Genomic DNA, 19276 nt, shown 5'->3' with positions numbered 1-19276 from the left:
TTCTTTAACGTTGAAGATATTCGAAAATGGCTCGATAACTATTTTTCGTCGAAACCACTGAGCTTCTATCACGAGGGCATCCATCATCTACCCAGTAAATGGCAAAAGACCATGGACAGTTATGGAAATTATTTTGATTACTAATATTTTCAATAACTATGTTTTTAATGAAGCTTAATTTCACCAGAAAATGCTCAGTTTCTTTTTGTACACCTATTATATGCTCATACACACATCGTTCGTCACTTTTCAAACTTTGAACTTCAATAACTTCAGCAAATTTGGACCAAATTTTATCAACAACGACTCAAATGAATCAGTTCGAAGATCTCTTTAACGTGATAGAGACAATTTGATTGTATTTTGTCGAGTTTTCAAGATAGAGAGTTATTTATGGGCTCAAACACATATTTTTTGTGACTTCGAATTTTGAACCTTAATAATTTCGGCAAATGAGCTCCAAATTTCTTAAAAATTGACTCAAATGAATCAGCTCGACGAGCTCTTTAATATGACTCGTGCAGTTTCATTGTATCTTATTGAGTTTTCCTAATACAGGGTCATTTATAATTCTTTGACAGTCTTGCACGAGCACGTGCACAATTTTTCCGTCGTATTATAAGAATTCGTCATACAGGGTGGCCCATCGAAAACAGTCCAGCAAAATTTACTGCTTTATATGTGAAAATTTGGAAAAAGCCTCGGACCCGTAACTTTTGTATTCGGGGGGACAAATTTCCACATTAATTCTATCGCTGTAACTGCAACCCCTTAGCGGGGGCGGCATTCGCCCTTATTTCTTCAAATGGAAAGGGGTATGTTGTGATACATCATTTGAATGGGCATTAAATTGTCTTTCAAATGGCGTTTCGTTTTTTACATTTGAGCTGCGCGTCGCCGAGAAATGTAATTTTCAACATTTTACTGGACTTTTAATTTTCAAATAGGTTTGTGAGTAACAATTTTTTGTAAACTAACAAATACCGGTGGAAAATTCGATTTTACCTTCAGTAAAGTAGTTTATGTGGGTAATTCGTTATTGCTGTGCAATTCTTTTCTTTCGGTTCGATAAAAATGGCTTATTCTGTTGCGGAGAAAGTGGAAATTATTGAATTGTGTTTTATAAACAATCAATGCGCAAAAGTAACGGCAACTTTGTTTAATGAGAGGCATGCAGACAGACACATACATCATGGTTACATCCTACAATTAGTAGCAAAATTCCTTTGAGGATGTTGTGTATGCGCTTCGTGGAAGATATGTGGGTTAATATCTGACCAATATCTACAATTGTGACGATTAACAATGCCATTTAAAGGAAAACTTGCTTCGTCCGAAAAGCAAATATTGAAAATAAAGTTCTGATTTTCAGTGGCTCGTTGGCTTATGAGTTCGCAAAATTGTAGTCGGCGGTCAAAATCGTCTTCGTTTAATTTTGTAGGGGTGAAATTTGTGTGATTTTAAAATTCTGCGAATGCTGGTTGCGCTTATTCCAGTGGAAGTCGCCAACTGTCCTGTACTGGTTGTTGGTTCTAAAACCATATGTCCTAAAACTCCTACCTCCACCGCCTCATTTCTGACCGGGTGTCTACGATTCTTTTTTACGTTAAGAATTGAGCCAGTTTCTCTAAACTTCGCTACTAAATCCAGCACATACTCTCGGCTTACATGCTTGTCCCCATAACGTTCGTTGAAAACATTAACTGCTTGGTTCGCACATTTTCCATTTACAAAAAATAATTCAATAATCTCAACTCTCTCTGCAGTTGAATAAACCATTTTTAACGATTAACACAGACGATGAATTACCAGGTCACCTGAGAGTCACAAACCAAACGGGTTTAATTTTCGATGTTTTCGATACTTCCAGGCAAGAACTTGTTGATAAGGATTTTATTTTTAGTACAGCAAAAAACATTAAACTTTGTTCATTTTGAATTATTTATCAAAAATGACTAAATCGCATCTAACTTCAATAGAGAAAAAGAATAAATGTTAATTTGATTATAATATTTAATTTTTTTTTAATTCATAAAACCCATTATTATTACCTAACAAAATCCATGATTTTAGCTTTAAGTGTGGTTCATGAAGAAATAATGGTTTTACTCATCCATCAGTGGTTGTTCGAAAGTAAGACATTTTGGTATCACCATAAAGCCCTTCAAAAAACCTTTAATTTGATGCATAACTCGACCCCCCTTCCCATTTAAAATTCCAGGGGTGGTTCATCCCCTGCCCAGGGGGTGAAGGCAACCACCGTAAATATCTAATAAAAAATCTTCCCCCTCCACGTTAAAGTTGACGTGTCCGAGCATTTTTGCATAACTTTTTTATTAACCGAGAAAACAGCTCTGTTTAGTTTTAGTTGGCGCACCCTGTATGTACAATCCTGCACTTAAAGTAGGCAACTATTTATACATGCAACGCGTGCGTCTTGGGTCTTGTTATTGGGACCAGACGAGACGAATTAGTGACGGACGGCCGATGGGATTCGGAATAGGTTAGGACGCATTGAACCAGTGATAAAAACCAGTGAACATAGTTTTTATTTTAGATAAAATGGATATGAAAAAACTGATAAAGGATTTTCGTCAGTTCCAACGTGAACGACAGAAGGCTAAGTTAGTGAAGAAGAAAATGTCGAGCTTCAATGTTGTGAAGTTCCAAAGAGGGGCTGTCGAAATGGCAGACGTACTCGTAAAAGTTAATCAGGGCGTTGATATTACTTTCAGAGACGAAAATGGGGAAATATTTTTTGGTCTAGAAGACACCGATATAACGGCATTTGATAACGGTGAATCGGACGACGAAGATGAACACACACTGAGTGTAGAGCTTTACATCTTCCATGGACGGGACACTGTATCATTACAATTTGCAAGTCTGGTAGAAAAGCAGAACTTCGTGGCAGTATTGGAAACGTTTTTACGGTTTAGGTGAGAAATTACATACATACAGGGTGATTCTAGATAAACGGGACAAGCAAATATCTTTAAACTGCGAAGAACTACAAAGAAATGTTCGAAGTCTTCTTTATTTTTGGGGCCTCAACTTTCTATGTCAATTTGTTTTTTCCAAGGTCACCTTCACCTGTCATTTGGGGTCAATTTGATTTTTTCAAATGTAACACTCAATTTTTTTTTTGGAGATTCGAATTCTTTGTTGCAGTAAAAATATTTTTACTTGAAACATTTTGTGCTAAAATTAACGAAATTCATAATTACAGGCACAAAATAAAAAACATTTCATTAAACTTTATTAATTTATTATAAACAAATTCAGTCCAACAGATGTTTGAAGTGGTTCCCCTACGGTTCAAGGCACTTAACAATTCTGTTTTGAAGTGATTGTTTGGTATTGTCCAGCATTTCAGTTGTAACGTTTCGGCAAGCGTTTTCGATCCGAATTTTCATGTGTTTGGAAGTACTTGGTACTCGATTATAAACTACTTGTTTTAAGTGACCCCACAAAAGGAATCTGGTGATCGGGCTGACCAGTTAACTTCACTACCGCACCCAATCCATTTTTGTGGGAAACGTTCGTTTAAAAATTCTCTGACATTTCTAGCATAATGAGTGGGGCAACCGTCACGTTGAAACCACATTGTCAACCTTTGCCCCGAATTAACTTCTTCGAGAAGGAGTGGCAGATTTTCTAACAAAAAATGACGATATTTCTCTGCATTCAGGTTTGCATAAAAGAAACATGGCCCAATCAGATATGTACCTACGCTGTCTTTTGTCGGAGTCCCGGGGAAGAATACTCTGATACCGGGTGTTATTTTATACGTGGATACCGCCACGAAAAAGCAGGACGATGGGCGAGAGAAACTTCACTACTTAACGTCAACAAATGTCTCTATTAGTTTCTAAAGGTTGAATAGTACAAAAAAAATGGTTATAAGGTGAGGAAAAACCGTTTGTGTGTTTCTCGTAAAAACAAACTGTATTTTCTTCTCTGGTTTCCCGACCTCGTTAAGTTTGGATCACCCTCCTTTTTCTTCGTTGACCAATCCGGGCCCTGGTGGGTACCTTCCCATGGGTCAGGATTTTCAGGGTGAAAGTGATCCAAACGTGTACCTTAATGGGATTTTGCCATTGATGTGTCAATTCATGAGTTCTGCGAATGGTCGAGTCGCTGATATTTATTTAACATACTAGGTGGTACATGTCGTGGGTCAGTTTTATGTTTCTTCTAATCAAACGCAGAACCGCCCTTTCGGTTTGATACTTTTATGAGTTTTGCTTTGAGACATTTAACATATAACGGACTCAACCATAGATAACATGGCGATGTGGATGGGAATCCAACACTTTCCACTTCACGAAACCGGCGTGGATTCTCAACCGAGTAATGATGCACGTTGTGGCGAGTCACTTCACCGTGGTTCGTGAAGCAGGATTCATCAGAAAATAGTATATTTGAAAAAAAATGTGCATTTTCATGGAGTCTTCTTTGTGCCCAAGTACAAAAAGTCACTCGATTTCGGAAATCATCACCATGTAATTCTTGATGCAGACTTCCGTGGTATGGATGAAAATAAAGAAGACTTTGTTTGAACATTTTCCTTGTAGATCCTCCCGATTTCAAGATATTTGCTGGTCCCACTTATTTAGAGTCACCCTGTACATGTATACAAGTATATTTAGGTTTTGTTCATTTTGTAGCAATGGTTCCAATAACCCAACCGACTCGGGAACCTCAACACTCTCACAATAAATATTTGTGAAGTTTCGTATCTAAATGAAAGTCACACAATTTTTGACCATCGGGAATGGAATCTCTAGAAACTTGTGACCACGTCGAGGCCATAAAACAATCACCCCAGTGCCCCATTCCAAGAAGAGGGGCGGACCCGATAAGGGACGATGGTTCTTGTTGGTAACTAGACAGGGAGGCAATCGAGAAAGGACCCTGGTAATGCTAACTTGGCCTGAGAAAAGGGGCTGACTATTTCAAATTTGTAATAAAGCTAATAGAAACAAACATGTTGTGTGTTAATTAGTGCCATTGTTTAAGCCAGGGGCTTCCCGAGTTCCTGCCTAACGGTGGCGACTGCCTCACTAGGCACTCAAAGAGATATCCAAATGCGCCGGAGGGGTTTTGTACTTGAGCCGAAGGATCAGACGGGCCACCGTCAAGAAATAATGGAGATCCGAAAGTTCGAGAAGGTACAGAAACTCTGTTACACGAATCACATTAAATTTAATCACAGACTAGTTGGAATGCAGGGTTTGATTGACGATTAAATGATTAACTACAGATTTCTATTGCGACGAGATGTGTTAGAAGTTGGTAAAGTGATTTATTCTAACTTGTGAAATCGAGAGAGGAGAGAGAAGTGGCTGTTAAAGCGACGAGATGAGAAACGGTTCTGTTTTCCGTCTATTGTTATTTATTGCCCAGATGTTAGGGCATTGCGTAAGAGCGATTTTTATGTTAGAGTTTCTCCAACAGCCTTGATCTAGCTCTTGCAGATTCCCTTCCGAACCATTACAGTTTTTTTCCATTTCTATATAGCCCTCCAGCTAGAAGCCAGGGGCACGAGCTCCGATAGGCACCTTCTTCCCTGTTTTCTCTTCTAGTCTCATGTTCCCAATTCTCTTTGGCAGATTCTTATCTCTCATCCTTCTCCAGTCAAACAAACCACACACCTGTTTCCCCAAACCGGAAAAAAACAACTATGATCTAAACTTTGGCACATATCTATGGCTTCTTACCCGTTCAAGCAAATATAGGGTGCGCCAACTAAAACGAAACAGAGTTGTTTTCTCGGATGATGAAAGAGTTGTGCAAGAATGCTCGGACATGTGAACATGGATTTATGCTACTCTTCAAAACACTCGCCAACGAATAAACCCTGCTCAACAGGGCATGGGGCGCAGTGACGTGCTGAATCTTCCATAACTCCTTTATTCCAACAAACTTTCCATTTTTTTCGCATTATCCTATTGCCCTTACCTTCGCGAATTTCGATTTTCCGAGGGGTGCGGTTATGAGAGGTGTTCGATTGCCTTTCAGAAGGTCCCTCTTCTGGGAGCGTTTCCTCTATGATTGCCAAACGGAATTCGTGGCATGACAAACGTTTTCTGGAGTTTTTCCTGCGGAGGAGGAAAGAATTATATAAAAATGTCTGGAACATGTGAATTCCCTCTTTTTTGTACCAACGCAACTATTTTCGAACGTGGGGATAATACGAAATCATTTGATCCATACGATCAGTCCCACCCATGTATTCGTTACACTTTGCAATAGCTTCAGGTTTGTCCCTAATGTTCCCTTTTTCATTTGGTGTTTGCACCAAGTCGATGGAAAACCCTGACGATATGCGGAGTAACTCTCTTCTGTCCCTCCGTTGTCCAGTCATTATACAGGTCTCGATATGCTGCCCTTGTCCGTCCCGTCTGCAGTTTTGTTCTGACAACAGCTTCAGGATTGTCCTCTCTGTTTGCCCTTAAGTCCCGGTACAGTGAAGTAAAGCTGTCCGTAAACAGACAATGTCCCTCCTTCAAATGCTCTCTCATTAGGTTCTTTAATAGTTTTTTAGTAGCTGCTACTCCTTCAGTCTCATCTGACGCACCTGTATACAGGGTGTCCCCCTTAAAGCTGTGATTGAAGATTGCTCAAAAAAATTATATGAAAAAAGTTTCAAATGAAAGTTGTCCGGAAGGGGGGGGGGGGTCATGTGCCACGAAGATGGCGACTTTTAGCCAAAACGTCATTTCAAGAGTAAACTTTTTGTTCAAGTAGCGACCCCGTATTTCTTGCAAATCCTCGTGGACCCTTAAAAAATTTATATCTTTTATTTAAACAATTTTTTTATTAGACTTTTTGCTGCAGAGTTATCCTTGATTTTTTCCCCGTTTTTAAGATACGCCACTGAACGTCGGTTTTTGTTAAATAACTTTTAAAGCGTTTGGTAGAATTTGATAGTTTTTAATATGATCGATACTAGTTAAGGCCCCTTAAAAGCGCACGTAATACACAGTGTGTTTCCTAAATGTTAGGCAAAAATTTAGGGGGCCATTCTCTGAGTAATTTTAAGGTTTTGACCCATTGACGATTAGGACGATAGGAAAAATGCTTCGTTTCCTAGATACAGGGCGATAAACGTTTTTCGTGAAGTTTACTAAAAGCCACAATAATCCTTCGAAATGACTGCCGTCAGTTTGGACGGATGCACTTAATCTTTTCCTTACCGACAGACGAACTCTTTCAAAAATACCACGACTGTTTTCTATTGAATCGCACCCATTAATTATGCCATTTCTCAAATCTTCCAGGTTTCCCATTGGATCAGTGTAAACTAATGATTTTAAACGACCCCACAGGAAGTCGTCCAGAGGGTTTAAGTCTGGGGATTTAGCTGGCCACAAGTGAGGTCCGCCACGACCAGTCCAGCGATCTCCACATGTTTCCATTAGAAATTCGCGAGCGATCCTACTAAAATGCGCTGGTGCTCCATCGGGGATAAATCATGTGGCACTTTTGGTTGCCGATGGAAATATCTTTACGGAATTCAGGTAACGACTGTTCTAAAAAGTTATGATGAACTGCGCCTGTAAGTCTTTCTGGTAGAAATGTTGATGCAATTGGCCAATCGCCCACAGCTCCAAAGAAAAATTGCGTTGAAAATCAACTTCTGGAGCTTGGTACGGGTTTTCCTCGGCCCATTCATGATTGTTGTGGAAATTTCTTATCGGACTTCTCGAGAAATTTCCACACTCCGTGGTTCCTTTAATAAATTCCGTCCGCCATTTCATCTAGAAAAAAAGACGCAAGTTTTTCCCAGGGTTCTCCGAGGAAGAAACTGGCCAGAATTGGCTTTTCTCGATTCGACTATGTTTTTAGGAAAAATTTTGGATGGTCCCCCGTCGTTGGTTCTTCGATTCGAGTCGTCGCCAGTGTCGACTAAAACTTCCTCTAGGATCCGTCGAGTTTTGTTCTGTCCTCGTCGTTTAGTTTCCCAGATTCCGTGGTTTCTTGAATAAATTCTGTCCGCCATTTCGTCTAGAAAAATCACAAGTTATTCCTAAAAATCAAAATCTTAATGTCTGTCCAGACATACGATTCAAATTTTCCATTAACCAGCAATGAGTGACGACTGAATTAGCGTGACCTAATAATGGAAATGTCGATTCGTCCGTAAAATTTTTACTGCCAACAAAGAATTCGAATCTCCAAAAAGAAAATTTGGGTGCTAACGGGGTAATGTATGATTCCGTTACTAGGCGTGAGCGTGGGAAAGGGCCAGTATCCAAACCTGAAGAAGAAACTGACCTTGGGTACTGAGTACCCTTTTGTACTACTTGTACTATTTTGTTTTCACTTCTACTATTGCTACTCTAATTTTTCCCCACCTGTACTCTCAATCCTCGTGGAGATGATGGTCGTGCCGTTTGTTTTTTGAAGCTGCTTAACCCTTTTAATCTCCTGCCCCCGGCATTCGTCAACCGCCACTCGTGTAAGTGTCGCTTGTCAGTGCGGGTTCTCGGAGTGGACGGCTCTCGAGCGAACAGTGCACCGCACTAGAAATGAATTCACTAAATAAAATCAGCTGACAATTCTTGTTTATGTCGGATAGTGGTCGTAGGGCTTTCACTATCCGATTGTTCGCAGGATGTAGAGTGGTTATCGGTACTTGTGAATGTATATATTTATGTAGTACATAATAAACTTATGCCTAAATGTGTGCTGTTAGAATTTGTTAACAGGAAATTGTGGGAGCCAGGTTTCACCGTGTAGGGAGAAAAGAAGCGTCGCAGATGTACGAGGGTGCCCTGCCATTTATCCCCCCCCGCTGAACGTTCTGGAACGCCTTGCCGCAAGATCTGGAGGCCGTTTTCTCGCCAGCTGTTTAAATCTCCTAGGGAACCGACAGATTGTTGTGGTGCACGTCAAACTGTCATAGTCTGACGGTTGACAGCTTGACGCGCCGCCGGCTTCTCCATAACACTTCCCTCCCAGATACGGAGTACAAAATTTATTTTAACATTGTGCCTGTGCTAAAAATTATTACCAGAAGGCCTAAAGCTACTAAAAATTATAATTGGAATCATGCTAAAGGCTTTAGCATCGGACTCTGGCGCTAGACGAACCGTACCCACTTGTCTGTGTCGTGAAGGGGTTTTGGGTCGGTATAGGAGTGATCACGGGAGGTAGGATCTTGGGCTAGGATAAAAGCCGGTTTGAGACGGCCCTTAGAGATGTTGATTTCTCTGTGGTTGATTAAGATGGTGAAATACTTATCAGCACGGCTTTTTACAGGGAAGGGACCTTCATATGGGGGTTGGAGCGGTTTCCTAACTGCGTCGTTACGTACGAAGACGTGCGTACAGATATCTATTTCCGGCGCAATGAAGATTTTCCTTCTACTGTGGTTGCTTGAGGGAACCGGTTGCAGGAGTTGCATTTTTTGTCTCAATTGAGCGACAAATGAAGTGGGGTCTACATTGGATTGCACGGACTCGAAGAATTCTCCAGGCAGATATAGGGAAGTTCCGTAAAGCATCTCTGCTGGTGAGACACCAATTTCATCTCTCAACGTAACATGTAAACCCAGCAAGATTGTAGGCAAAACCTCCGTCCAACGCTCTGTTGGATAGGCCATTATTGCTGCCTTCAGAGTTTAGTGCCAACTTTCCACTTTGCCATTAGTCATGGGGTGGAACGTGCTTGTTCACAGCCCAGTAGTATGCCAGAGATGCCAAAAGGGAGCTTTTGAACTGTTGCCCTTGGTCCGTGATGATTTTTTGGAGAGAACCGAATCTGCAAATCCAATTGCTGTAGAAGGTCTTGGCAACCGTATCGGTCGTCATATCCTTCATGGGAAATGTCTCAGCCCAACATGAAAATCGATCAATACATGTTAGCCAATATGCAAACCCGTTAGAAGAGGGCAGTGGATCAACTATGTCTAAATTCACAACTTGAAATCTAGCACCTGGAATTTGGAACTGCTTGAATGGAATTAAGGTGTGTTGGTGGACTTTAGACTTCTGGGAATCAATGCAGGCCTTAGTCCAGTTGCGGATATCCTTATTCATAGCAGGCCAAACAAAATGAGAAGAGATGAGTTTAGTTGTGCTCCTAATGCCTGGGTGTGAGAGATTGTGAAACTTGCTGAAGATCATTCTTCTGAGATTCTGTAATGGAGGATCTAATCTTTGCACCATTGTCATCACAGAAGATGAGAATGTCAGAACCTGGTATGTTACATTGTTTGAGGTGTAGGGACGTTCCTTGTTGATTTTTGAGTATTTCTTGCAGCTCAGGTTCAGAAGACTGGTATCTGTTGAATAATACAACTCTAATGACAATTAGATTTTTTTAGTTATTATACTTAAGATAAGTCTCTTTTGATTACGGCATTAAAACACCACAGTGCGATTATTTATTTCGGCAAATCTAAAGCGGTTGTTGTTTGATTATTTTTCAGTGGAATGATTATCAAGCAAAACGGCATCACAAGTCAGTCCGGCTCCAACAATCATCCGAGTGAGCACTATTTAACGGGATCAATTTCTTTTTTATAATAATCACACCTTTATCAATAAAATAATTAATACTGTGTTAATTATTATACCTTTGTTTCTGGCAACAATCTGGGCTTGACCGCGGAGAAATGGAAAAAGAAAGTTTCCCACGAACCAAGGGGTGGTGTCGGCTGGGATTGGTCAAGGGCTGATCGCGGTGAACTCCCTCCAGCCTCACCTTCCTTGTGAGGCTAAAAATCGGGGCGGGTGAGAGAAGACAAGAAAAAGAAAAGAAGTGATCGCGATCGGAACGAAGCTTCTTCCCTAAACTCAACTCTATTACAACCCTAAGTACTCAAAGTCTGTCGCTCAACGCTCTCTCTCCCGTTTCTAGCAGATTGTCGGTCCGTGAACGCGAACCTCTCTATCTCCAACTTCTGTCTCGTAACTCACATGCACAACCTTACACCAACCGTACAGGTAAACCTTTTCAGATCTCGGGCAACTCATTAGCTACGGTAACTCTGTAGTGTACGCAAGTTGTAAAGTGATATCTGTAGGGTGAAGTAAATTCATTAGTTCGTGCCACGGAGTTTTTTGCTTCCTCAACCCTTGGAACCATACACCTCAATAGACGAAGCATCGTCTGGTCCTTCGAATGTAACAAACCTCATCAGCGAAAGGGAGATACCTCCTCGGGTGCCTTGTGAGGCAGTCGATTCTGTTAGGCAGAAACTAAAAACCCCTGGCCTAAACACCTGTCCACAGCCTCCTTCAGGATAAACACCTCAGTGCACTTTTCCTTTTAATACACCTCTTCCCTCACGAAGCTGTAACCCAATGTTTTGTTTTCTTTTAGTCCTCCTGCTATCTGTGTTATTGTCCGTCCTGTCTTTCCTCAGTCAGTTAACCCCTCCAACATCACTGTTATATCCTCGGAGCCAACAGATGGGGCGATCCCCTCGGGCACGGTTAAGAGCGGATGTAGCAGTTGTGGGGGCAGAGTTCAGCCACCTCGGGGATAGGTCTCGCAGGTCCATCCGGAACTGGGGGAGTTGGACGATGCGAGAGGGGAGAGTTTCCCGTTCTTGCGCCAGACCAGCACTCTGGTCAAGAGCGGGAAAGCAAAAACGAGAGAGAGAGACTCGTGTTTTTCAGAAGACTGAAAGGCACGGGTCAGAGAGAGGTGCTGGGGGCGCTTCCGGCGCTCTTCCAGACGATGAGGTTGGAGGGGAGGATCCGGGTAGTCGTCCCACTGGTGTCGGGGGCGAATTCCTGGTCTCAAAGGCAGCGGCGATGCATGATCGGGGAGACGGCCTCAGGGTTCTCCTCTGCATGCCTTTTGGGGATAAAGGGGGGGAGTGACTGTCTCTCCTACACCCGCCCAAGCAGGAGGGGGCAGGAGGGACGAAGAAGTCCTCTTTGTTTCGAAGGGGGAGAGGACTATCTACGGCGACACCCTGAAAATGGTCAGGCAGCTGGTGGTTCAAAGCGGGACTAAGGTGGAAATATGCTGCGTCAGGGAGGCGTAACGGGGCGAAGTCCTCTTGACCCTGCCGAAGGGACGGGAAGAAGGGAGGAGATCCGCTCTATCCTGAGCAAGAGGTTTGAGGAAGAGCGGGTGAGAGGAGGGGATGCCCGCCCAATTAAACGTCTCGCAGTGGAAAAAGTCGCATATGCAGCGCGGTTGTGAAATACTAAAGCCTGACGCATCGTAGATTCGTTAGTGTTGCGCACCTCGGGATTTAAGCTTGACGTGCGAGGCATAATAACTCACTTCGCAACCGCGATGCATAATACAGTATTATTTTCAACTATAACATGTATTTACAATTCGGAATAATTCTATCACGTTGTTTGGTTCGACCTCTGCCAATTAAAAGTTTTATTTAACGTTAACGAATAAAATGTGCTCTATTCTAAGGGTTACTTGCCCCTCGCAATCGTCCCCTTGTAGAGGGTGACATGCCAATAACTCGCAATGGCACGTCTCGGGAATGGAAAAACATGGAAAAAATTCATCGAAAACGTTTTTACAGTAAATAGGGGGAACCAAGATTACGAACTTACTAATCCCCTTCCCGGCCTCAGCAACATTAAATGGCAACCCCCACCTGTAATGCCTCATTTTGAAGCTCTTTAAAAGTGCTTTGGGGTGGTGTTAACTAACGTCGCATTTGTCCCAGCAGGTAGCAATATAGTAAATAAAAAAGAAACGGAACGTTTGTATTTACCTTTTGTTTAATTAAGTGTTCAAAGTGGTTTCCGCCATTGTCCTGACAATAACAGAGCCTTAAAATAGCCCGACATGCCTAAATACTTCTTTTTTGCAGTACCTCAATTGAGTTGGGCTGCTTTTTAAAAGCAAAAGATTTTAGGTGGCCCTGTAAAAAAAGTCAACGGGTGTTAGGTCTGGACAACTTGGCGGCCGCAATATAACGCCCGGTCAACCAACTCATTTATTTGAACGGTGGTCATCTAGCGATCGCCTATCTGGAACCACGTGGTGAGAAGGTAACCCGTAGTGGTGAAAATGTAGCGAATCCTCGTTTAAAGACGCATTTCCTCGCATGTCACCCTGGCTTTCTAACTCACGAACGATGAAAGGTTCAATTGCGGTCTCAATGGTGCGCGCCATTGTGGAAAAAAAAATGAAATGAACCATTTAGCGACGCTGATGCTCAATGTTTCAAAAATTAGTCAAAAATATTGGTCGAAACCTTCTTAATTGGTCTCAGTAGCAAAACTAAGTGAAGTAAATGAACGACTGAAAGCAGAGCTCCGGATAAAGAAAACTACTAATTTTGCTGGACAAAATGTCTATAATGTAGAAAATGTGCGTGTAAACTCTTCAAAATCTCTAAATAAAGAGGAAAATTATTATTTGAAAAACTACTCTGCCCTTCGATACGATTCTGAAAATTTACATTATACATTTTTTTTTCAATATAAAACTTCGATAACTGCTTGAACAAACGTGTTGTTAGTTAATACTATCGGAAACCGGTTTAAAAAAACCTTTAAAATGAGGTATTACAAGTGGGGGGGGGGGGGGTGCCGTTTAAAATTGCAAGGTTGGGGCAGCTGGGGGCTAGAGGGAAGGCGCGGATAGGTTGGGGAATGCGTGATTTTGTTTCCGCCCTACTTATTATGGAAACGGTTCCGAGAACGTTTTCAAATCTTGTTTCATTCCAAGTCTTTCAAAATCTATGTATAGTTAAAGGTCCAGTTACTAACAGATTCAACAATTTTCTAACAAACATGCAAACATTAACATGAACAAACGTACCAGAACGCTCGTTGCACTTAAAAGTAACTATAAATCGCTCGGTTGAGTGTTCTATGTACTTTTTTAACCGTCTTTTACCTGCCACGCCCGTCCGTCAGTCGTAACAATACGTCAGAGACGATTCGATTGGGCTGTTGCTGAGATGCGAATCTTGTCAAATTCAGCATTCTCATTTAGAACAAATCTGCAAAAGATAAATAAAATTAGGTTTCACTATTAATAAATGTTAAATAAAATTTATACAAAATTTAACAGTATAATTACAGCGAATTTCGGTCGTAAAGTACTCTGTAGGGAGCAAAAATTGGGTACTCTGCAACCGGAGGTACGCTATAAAAATATAATAAAAAAATTCATATTTTTCACATCTTATGTATGTTACGCACATACGCCTTTACGTATCTAAAAGTTTGAACAAATCTAATTGCACATAGTTCCTCACGCACACATTATGTAAACTTTTGAGTGTAACACATAAACGAACAAATACACGAATGAAATTTTCCAAAAAAAAAATCCTCGACTCCTTCAATTTTGTTTTCAAAAAGTACCTTCTGTGACGTGTCGTTTGTGTCAGTGACGTCACTCGTATGCAAAATATGACGTCATCAATAAATTTTTTAAACGACACCGCCGACTTTTTTTCCGGCATGCGAAGGTGCGTTATTTCTACTTCATGACTTGTGGGAAAATATTAGTGTGTTACGCAACAAAAACTTCGAGAAAATAAAACCGGAAATTTGAAAATGAATTATTTAATTTATTTGAATAAATGCTCGAATTGACCACCATTTCGAATTCGACAGCGTCCTGGGGGGTCAACAATTCCTGGTTGGATTCCGTGTAAAACCTCCGGTACAATATCGTTGCATTGAATTCTTATCCCGTCTTTCCGCTCTTCAATGTCGACCGGTGCACACTACATTTTCAAGGTGACCCCAAAGAAAAAAATCCAACGGATCGAGGTCTGGAGATCTCGGCGGTCACTCGACGATGCCACATTTTTCAATCTATTTATTCGGAAATACCTGATCAAGATATTCGCGAACGATGACCACAATAATGTCGTGGAGCCTCGTCCTGTTGAAGGCATAAATTTGCGTTAATCGTTCTCGGGTTGTTTATATCCGGAAATAAGTCTGTCAGTGCAGGAACCACATGTTCTTGGGAAAATCGAAGGAATTGGAGGCCATCTAAATTTCCTTCGCAAAAGACTTCTTATTATTCTTCCATAGGTAAATTTTTCCAAAATACTCCGAGCCTCTCCCACCCATCGAGGATTTTCCGATGCCCAGTACCTGCAATTCTGACCGTTCACTGACCCATTTAATGTGAAAGTAGCCTCATCGGAGAAAAGGACATTTTTGGAATAGAAGTAGATGATGGTTATTCATATTTATCGAAACCTCGCAAAACCACATTCTTCGATCTGGGTCGTCTTCACTTAATTCTTGTACCTGGTGTGATTTGAAAAGTTGCCATTTTCTTACCTTCAATATTTTACTCACCTTGGCAGACATGTGGTGAGAAGATTTTCGCTAATCTGACGAACGCCACTCTGTGAATTTTCTTCCACGGTCAAAAGAACATTTAATTTAAGCTGTTCATTAAATTTAGGAGCTCCATTTCCTGGTCGATCGTTAACACCCTGCCAACTGTTGATTGCGTCGTGAGCCTTTCCGGGTAGTTATTATTAAGCAACTCGCACGCTTCTTGTAGTGATCGATCTCTGCACCTCATCAGCATTAAAATTTCAATTCTTTGGGTCACAGTTAAGGCCAATTCTGAAAATAAATGGAATTAGAGTCAAACGTGGCAACCCCCGGTAGGTGAATGCAACTTTATTGCTAGAAATAGAACAATTTTATTTGAAATATTTTCCAAAATTTACACACAAAATCTGTAATTATTTACAATTTGTTTTGCTCTTTTTAGTACATTTTATTCAGCAAAAAAGCCACTCAAGGAACTGTTTTTGACTCACGAGCAAAGTATTCGTGTTCAAATGAGGTAGTTCATTTTTGGATTTTGAATTTTATTTTCTCGAAATTTTTGTTATGTAACGTACTAAGAATTTCCCATAAATCATAAAGTAGATATAACGGACCTTCAAATGCAAGAAACAAATCGGGGGTTGTAATTTAAAAAATTACGGACGCCACTGGCCCAAACGATACATCAATAGAAAGCACTTTTTTAAAGCAAAATTAACGCGTTCGAAGATTTTTTTGGAAAATTTCGTTCTTCAGAAAAACAACGAATTTATGCGTAATTTACAAACGCAGTGCATGTACATAGTCATACGTAGGTACAGTGACTTCTTTTGTGTACAGTAAAAATCGGGAAACGGGACTTCGATGTATGTGTTTGGTATTAGTTTTTGCTTAGAAGAGAAAACTAGGACATTTTGAGAATCGGCCCGTTCCCAGGGTTACCAGAATGCGTCTTATCATTCAAAATTTCGAGACGACTGGATGTGTTTCGCCCCTGCATCATAAACGCCCCCCACAAGATAGCAATGAAAGGGAGGAACAGGAAATCACGGTTTGTGCCAGTGTTGAGGAAAATCTTGATCAGTCCCTCAATGAAATGACGAACCGAGTAGATGTGTCACATACCACCGCCCGCAGAGTTTCGAGGAAAAACAGGTACACTTCGTACAAGGTGAAAAAAATGAACCAAATCTTTCCTGAAGATCATGAGATACGGCTGGTTTTTTGTGAAACAATGATGGAAAGGGCCAATAATCATGAAAATTTCATCAAAAACGTCCTTTTTACGGATGAATCGACATTTCAATTATTAGGTCACGCTAATTCAGTCGTCACTCATTGCTGGTTAATGGAAAATGTGAACCGAATGTCTAGGCAAACATTAAGATTTTGATTTTTAGGAATAACTTGTAATTTTTCTAGACGAAGTGGCGGATGGAATTTATTCAAAAGAAACCACGGAGTCTGGGAAATTAAACGACGAGGACGGAACAAAATTTGACGGATCCTAGAGGAAGTTTTAGTCGACACTGGCGACGATTCGAACAGAAGAACCGACGACGGGGAATCATTCAAAATTTTTCCTAAAAAATAGTCGGATCTAGAAAAGCCAATTCTGGTCGGTTTCTTCCACGGAGAACTCCGAGAAAAACTTGCGTCTTTTTTTCTAGACGAAATGGCGGACAGAATTTATTAAAGAAACCACGGAATGTGGGAATTTAAATGAGAAGGACGGAACAAAAATCGACGAATTCAAGGGGGGGGTTACACACTCGTACCGGAGAAGGCGAAATCCGAAGTTCCAGCAATGGGGGGCCGTTCAAAAAACTCCGAGTGTCCGGTTCAAACTCGAGCGAAAGGGGGAGCACAAATTTCTGGCTACTCCAAGACTTTGACGAGAAACTGCGCGGCGAACTGTAATAACCATCGGGAGGTCGAAATATCGGCAAATCAAGTGGGAGGTGGATGCAGTAACCCTACTGAAAGATGAAAAATAAATAAATAAATAAATCCTGGCTCTGTTCGATGGAAGAACTAGCAAAAGATAAGCAGGGGAAGATAAAGAGGCAGATCGTTGTGCTTCTTGTTTCCACACTGCACCGAACGTAACCTCGTCGCGCGACTACGAACCAACTACACTTAATCCTCCGCCTTCGTCGACGTTATATCCCGCGAGACAATCCCGAGTAGACGCAGGACAAGAGTGGTAACCCGAGGTTTCTAGTTGGTAGACGCAGCAGGCATATCCCACACTATCCAGCCGCCAGGACACCGAGCCGGACGTCTTTTGAAGATTTCCCTCGTGAAAAAAGGAGGTATTTTGGGTGACCTTGCAATTGGTCTGTTTTTCATTGAGGGTACTTTGAATAGATTGAAATACCTTGATTTGCTCCAGGCACAAATTATTCTAAAAAACCTACAATTAGAAATTAATTTAGAAGATGTATGGTTTCAGCAAGATGGTTGTCTTACCTACAATGCCGCTCCTGTTCGAGAATGTCTTGAGAGACATTTCCCAAACAGAGCGATAAGTGGACGGGAAACCATTGTATGGCCAGCAAAATCCCCTGATTTAAGTCTTGCAGATTTTTTCTTGTGGAGTTATGTCAAATCTATAATTTATAGATTTCAAGATGATAGTGCTAATCATTTTGATGAGTTGCGAATTGAAATTCGAAATTGCATGCAAGCTACTAGTCCAAAAACACTCGCAAGAGTGCGGTAGGCTTCTTATGATCGGTTCGGTTACTGTTCTGCACAAGGAGGGGGCAAATTTGAACATTTAATGTACTTTTTATTAACAACAAATGTTAATTGTTTATTTATTTATTTATGGAATTTTACACTTACATTTAAGTGTTGCATTTATTTTATTTAATTATGAGAAGAAAAATTATTTGAAATAATTTTGATGGCAAATTTTAAATAACGATTAAGCTCCCGGCCGTTTAAGAGCGAGTCGGCAACGTTGCAGAACTCCCCCTGTCCATCGTACCAAGCGAGCAGTACTGCAAATGATCTTTTTCTTTTTGTGGGGTCACGACCCAAGGGGTAAAAAATCTTGCCAGAAGGCGATATTGGTGCCCCTGCAACGAGCCTGTGTGGGGTTTCACCCACTAAAAAACCCCGTGTAGCGAAGAATTTCGAGTTTGAAAGTTCGAATTTCTCGAGCGCACTTCTGTCGTTTCATATGTGAGCTAGCAGAGTCGAGCGGAACTATCGCTTTTTACTCTGCTTTCGCTCTAGGCCTTTTCTTGCCTATCTGGGAGGCGTTTGATACCTCTCCTTTCTTTTGACTGGAGTTACCTCCCCAACGTGGAGTTCTTCTGCCCTCTTCTGTCCGTCTGGGCGCTTCTTTCTTCGTTCACTTGATTGATGTGTTTGTGCTTTTAACGAAGATGGGTCAGAAGAACCAGGCAGGCTATTTCGGTTTTTTTTTTCATCATTGCGGAAGAAGCCTTATGGCTCTGGTCTTTACCTCTAGCCTGCAAATGTTTGCTTGGTCATATGCAGGTCTGTTCTTTATGGTCATCCGTTATCTTGTAACTGATGTTTTGGTCTTTTGTGCAGAATGGCATGCTCCAGAGTGTAATCTGTTGCTTTCCTGATCAGTTCGTTTCGGTGTTGCTCCACTGCTTGGAATGTCTCGATATCATGTTCTTTCATGATGTCCATCATTGTTTTGATCTCTTTTTATTGTCTGGTTGCAAACGTACCAAGGTGCGTTTAATGCCGTTCTGAAAGCAATGTAAGGGAAAAGTAGAAACCAAAACGTGGAAATTAGGCAATATAACGGAGAATCGAGTCGAACCGCTGATGATAAATGTAGACTTTAATCGTTCTAATTTCTTAAGTTTTAACTTACTTGTCAGTACTTAAAATTAGTGTTTTCTCTATGTTATCTGTTTGTATAAAATGCATTAAATTTTGGAAAACAGATTTGTTTTTATTGGCAAATAACGATTAAAATAAATGTAAAGTTCATGCAGAATATCTAATCATAACAATAACATAAC

The 19276-nt window shown here is 41.0% G+C and overlaps 1 protein-coding gene and 1 long non-coding RNA gene across 5 annotated transcripts in view; one reads left to right on the top strand and one right to left on the bottom strand.

Moving 5' to 3' along the window:
• The first annotated feature begins 2444 nt into the window (after positions 1-2444).
• The window catches only part of LOC136349669 (uncharacterized), a 60683-nt gene continuing 43851 nt past the window's right edge, over positions 2445-19276 (top strand). The window contains exons 1-6 of one of the 4 annotated variants that reach the window (XM_066301371.1): positions 2445-2503; positions 2558-2939; positions 4671-4966; positions 5027-5174; positions 7287-9978; positions 10025-10579. In XM_066301371.1, coding sequence (XP_066157468.1) covers positions 2488-2503; positions 2558-2939; positions 4671-4722 — 450 coding nt within the window. In that variant the 5' untranslated portion in view covers positions 2445-2487 and the 3' untranslated portion in view covers positions 4723-4966; positions 5027-5174; positions 7287-9978; positions 10025-10579. Of the gene's footprint in view, positions 2504-2557; positions 2940-4670; positions 4967-5026; positions 5175-7286; positions 10580-19276 lie in introns of those variants that run through there. The other 3 variants (XM_066301370.1, XM_066301369.1, XM_066301368.1) reach the window with 3 other exon arrangements.
• On the bottom strand, positions 8642-19274 carry LOC136349676 (uncharacterized). Its single transcript, XR_010733865.1, has 3 exons — positions 19126-19274; positions 15276-15551; positions 8642-13951 (listed from the first exon to the last, which is right to left on the bottom strand). It is a non-coding gene; the product is annotated as an uncharacterized lncRNA (long non-coding RNA).

The sequence above is a fragment of the Euwallacea fornicatus genome, chromosome 39 (assembly GCF_040115645.1).
Source record: "Euwallacea fornicatus isolate EFF26 chromosome 39, ASM4011564v1, whole genome shotgun sequence".
Taxonomy (NCBI): Eukaryota; Metazoa; Arthropoda; class Insecta; order Coleoptera; family Curculionidae; genus Euwallacea; species Euwallacea fornicatus.
The sequence above is the reverse complement of the archived record's forward strand: the minus strand, read 5'-3'. Positions and strand labels throughout refer to the sequence as shown.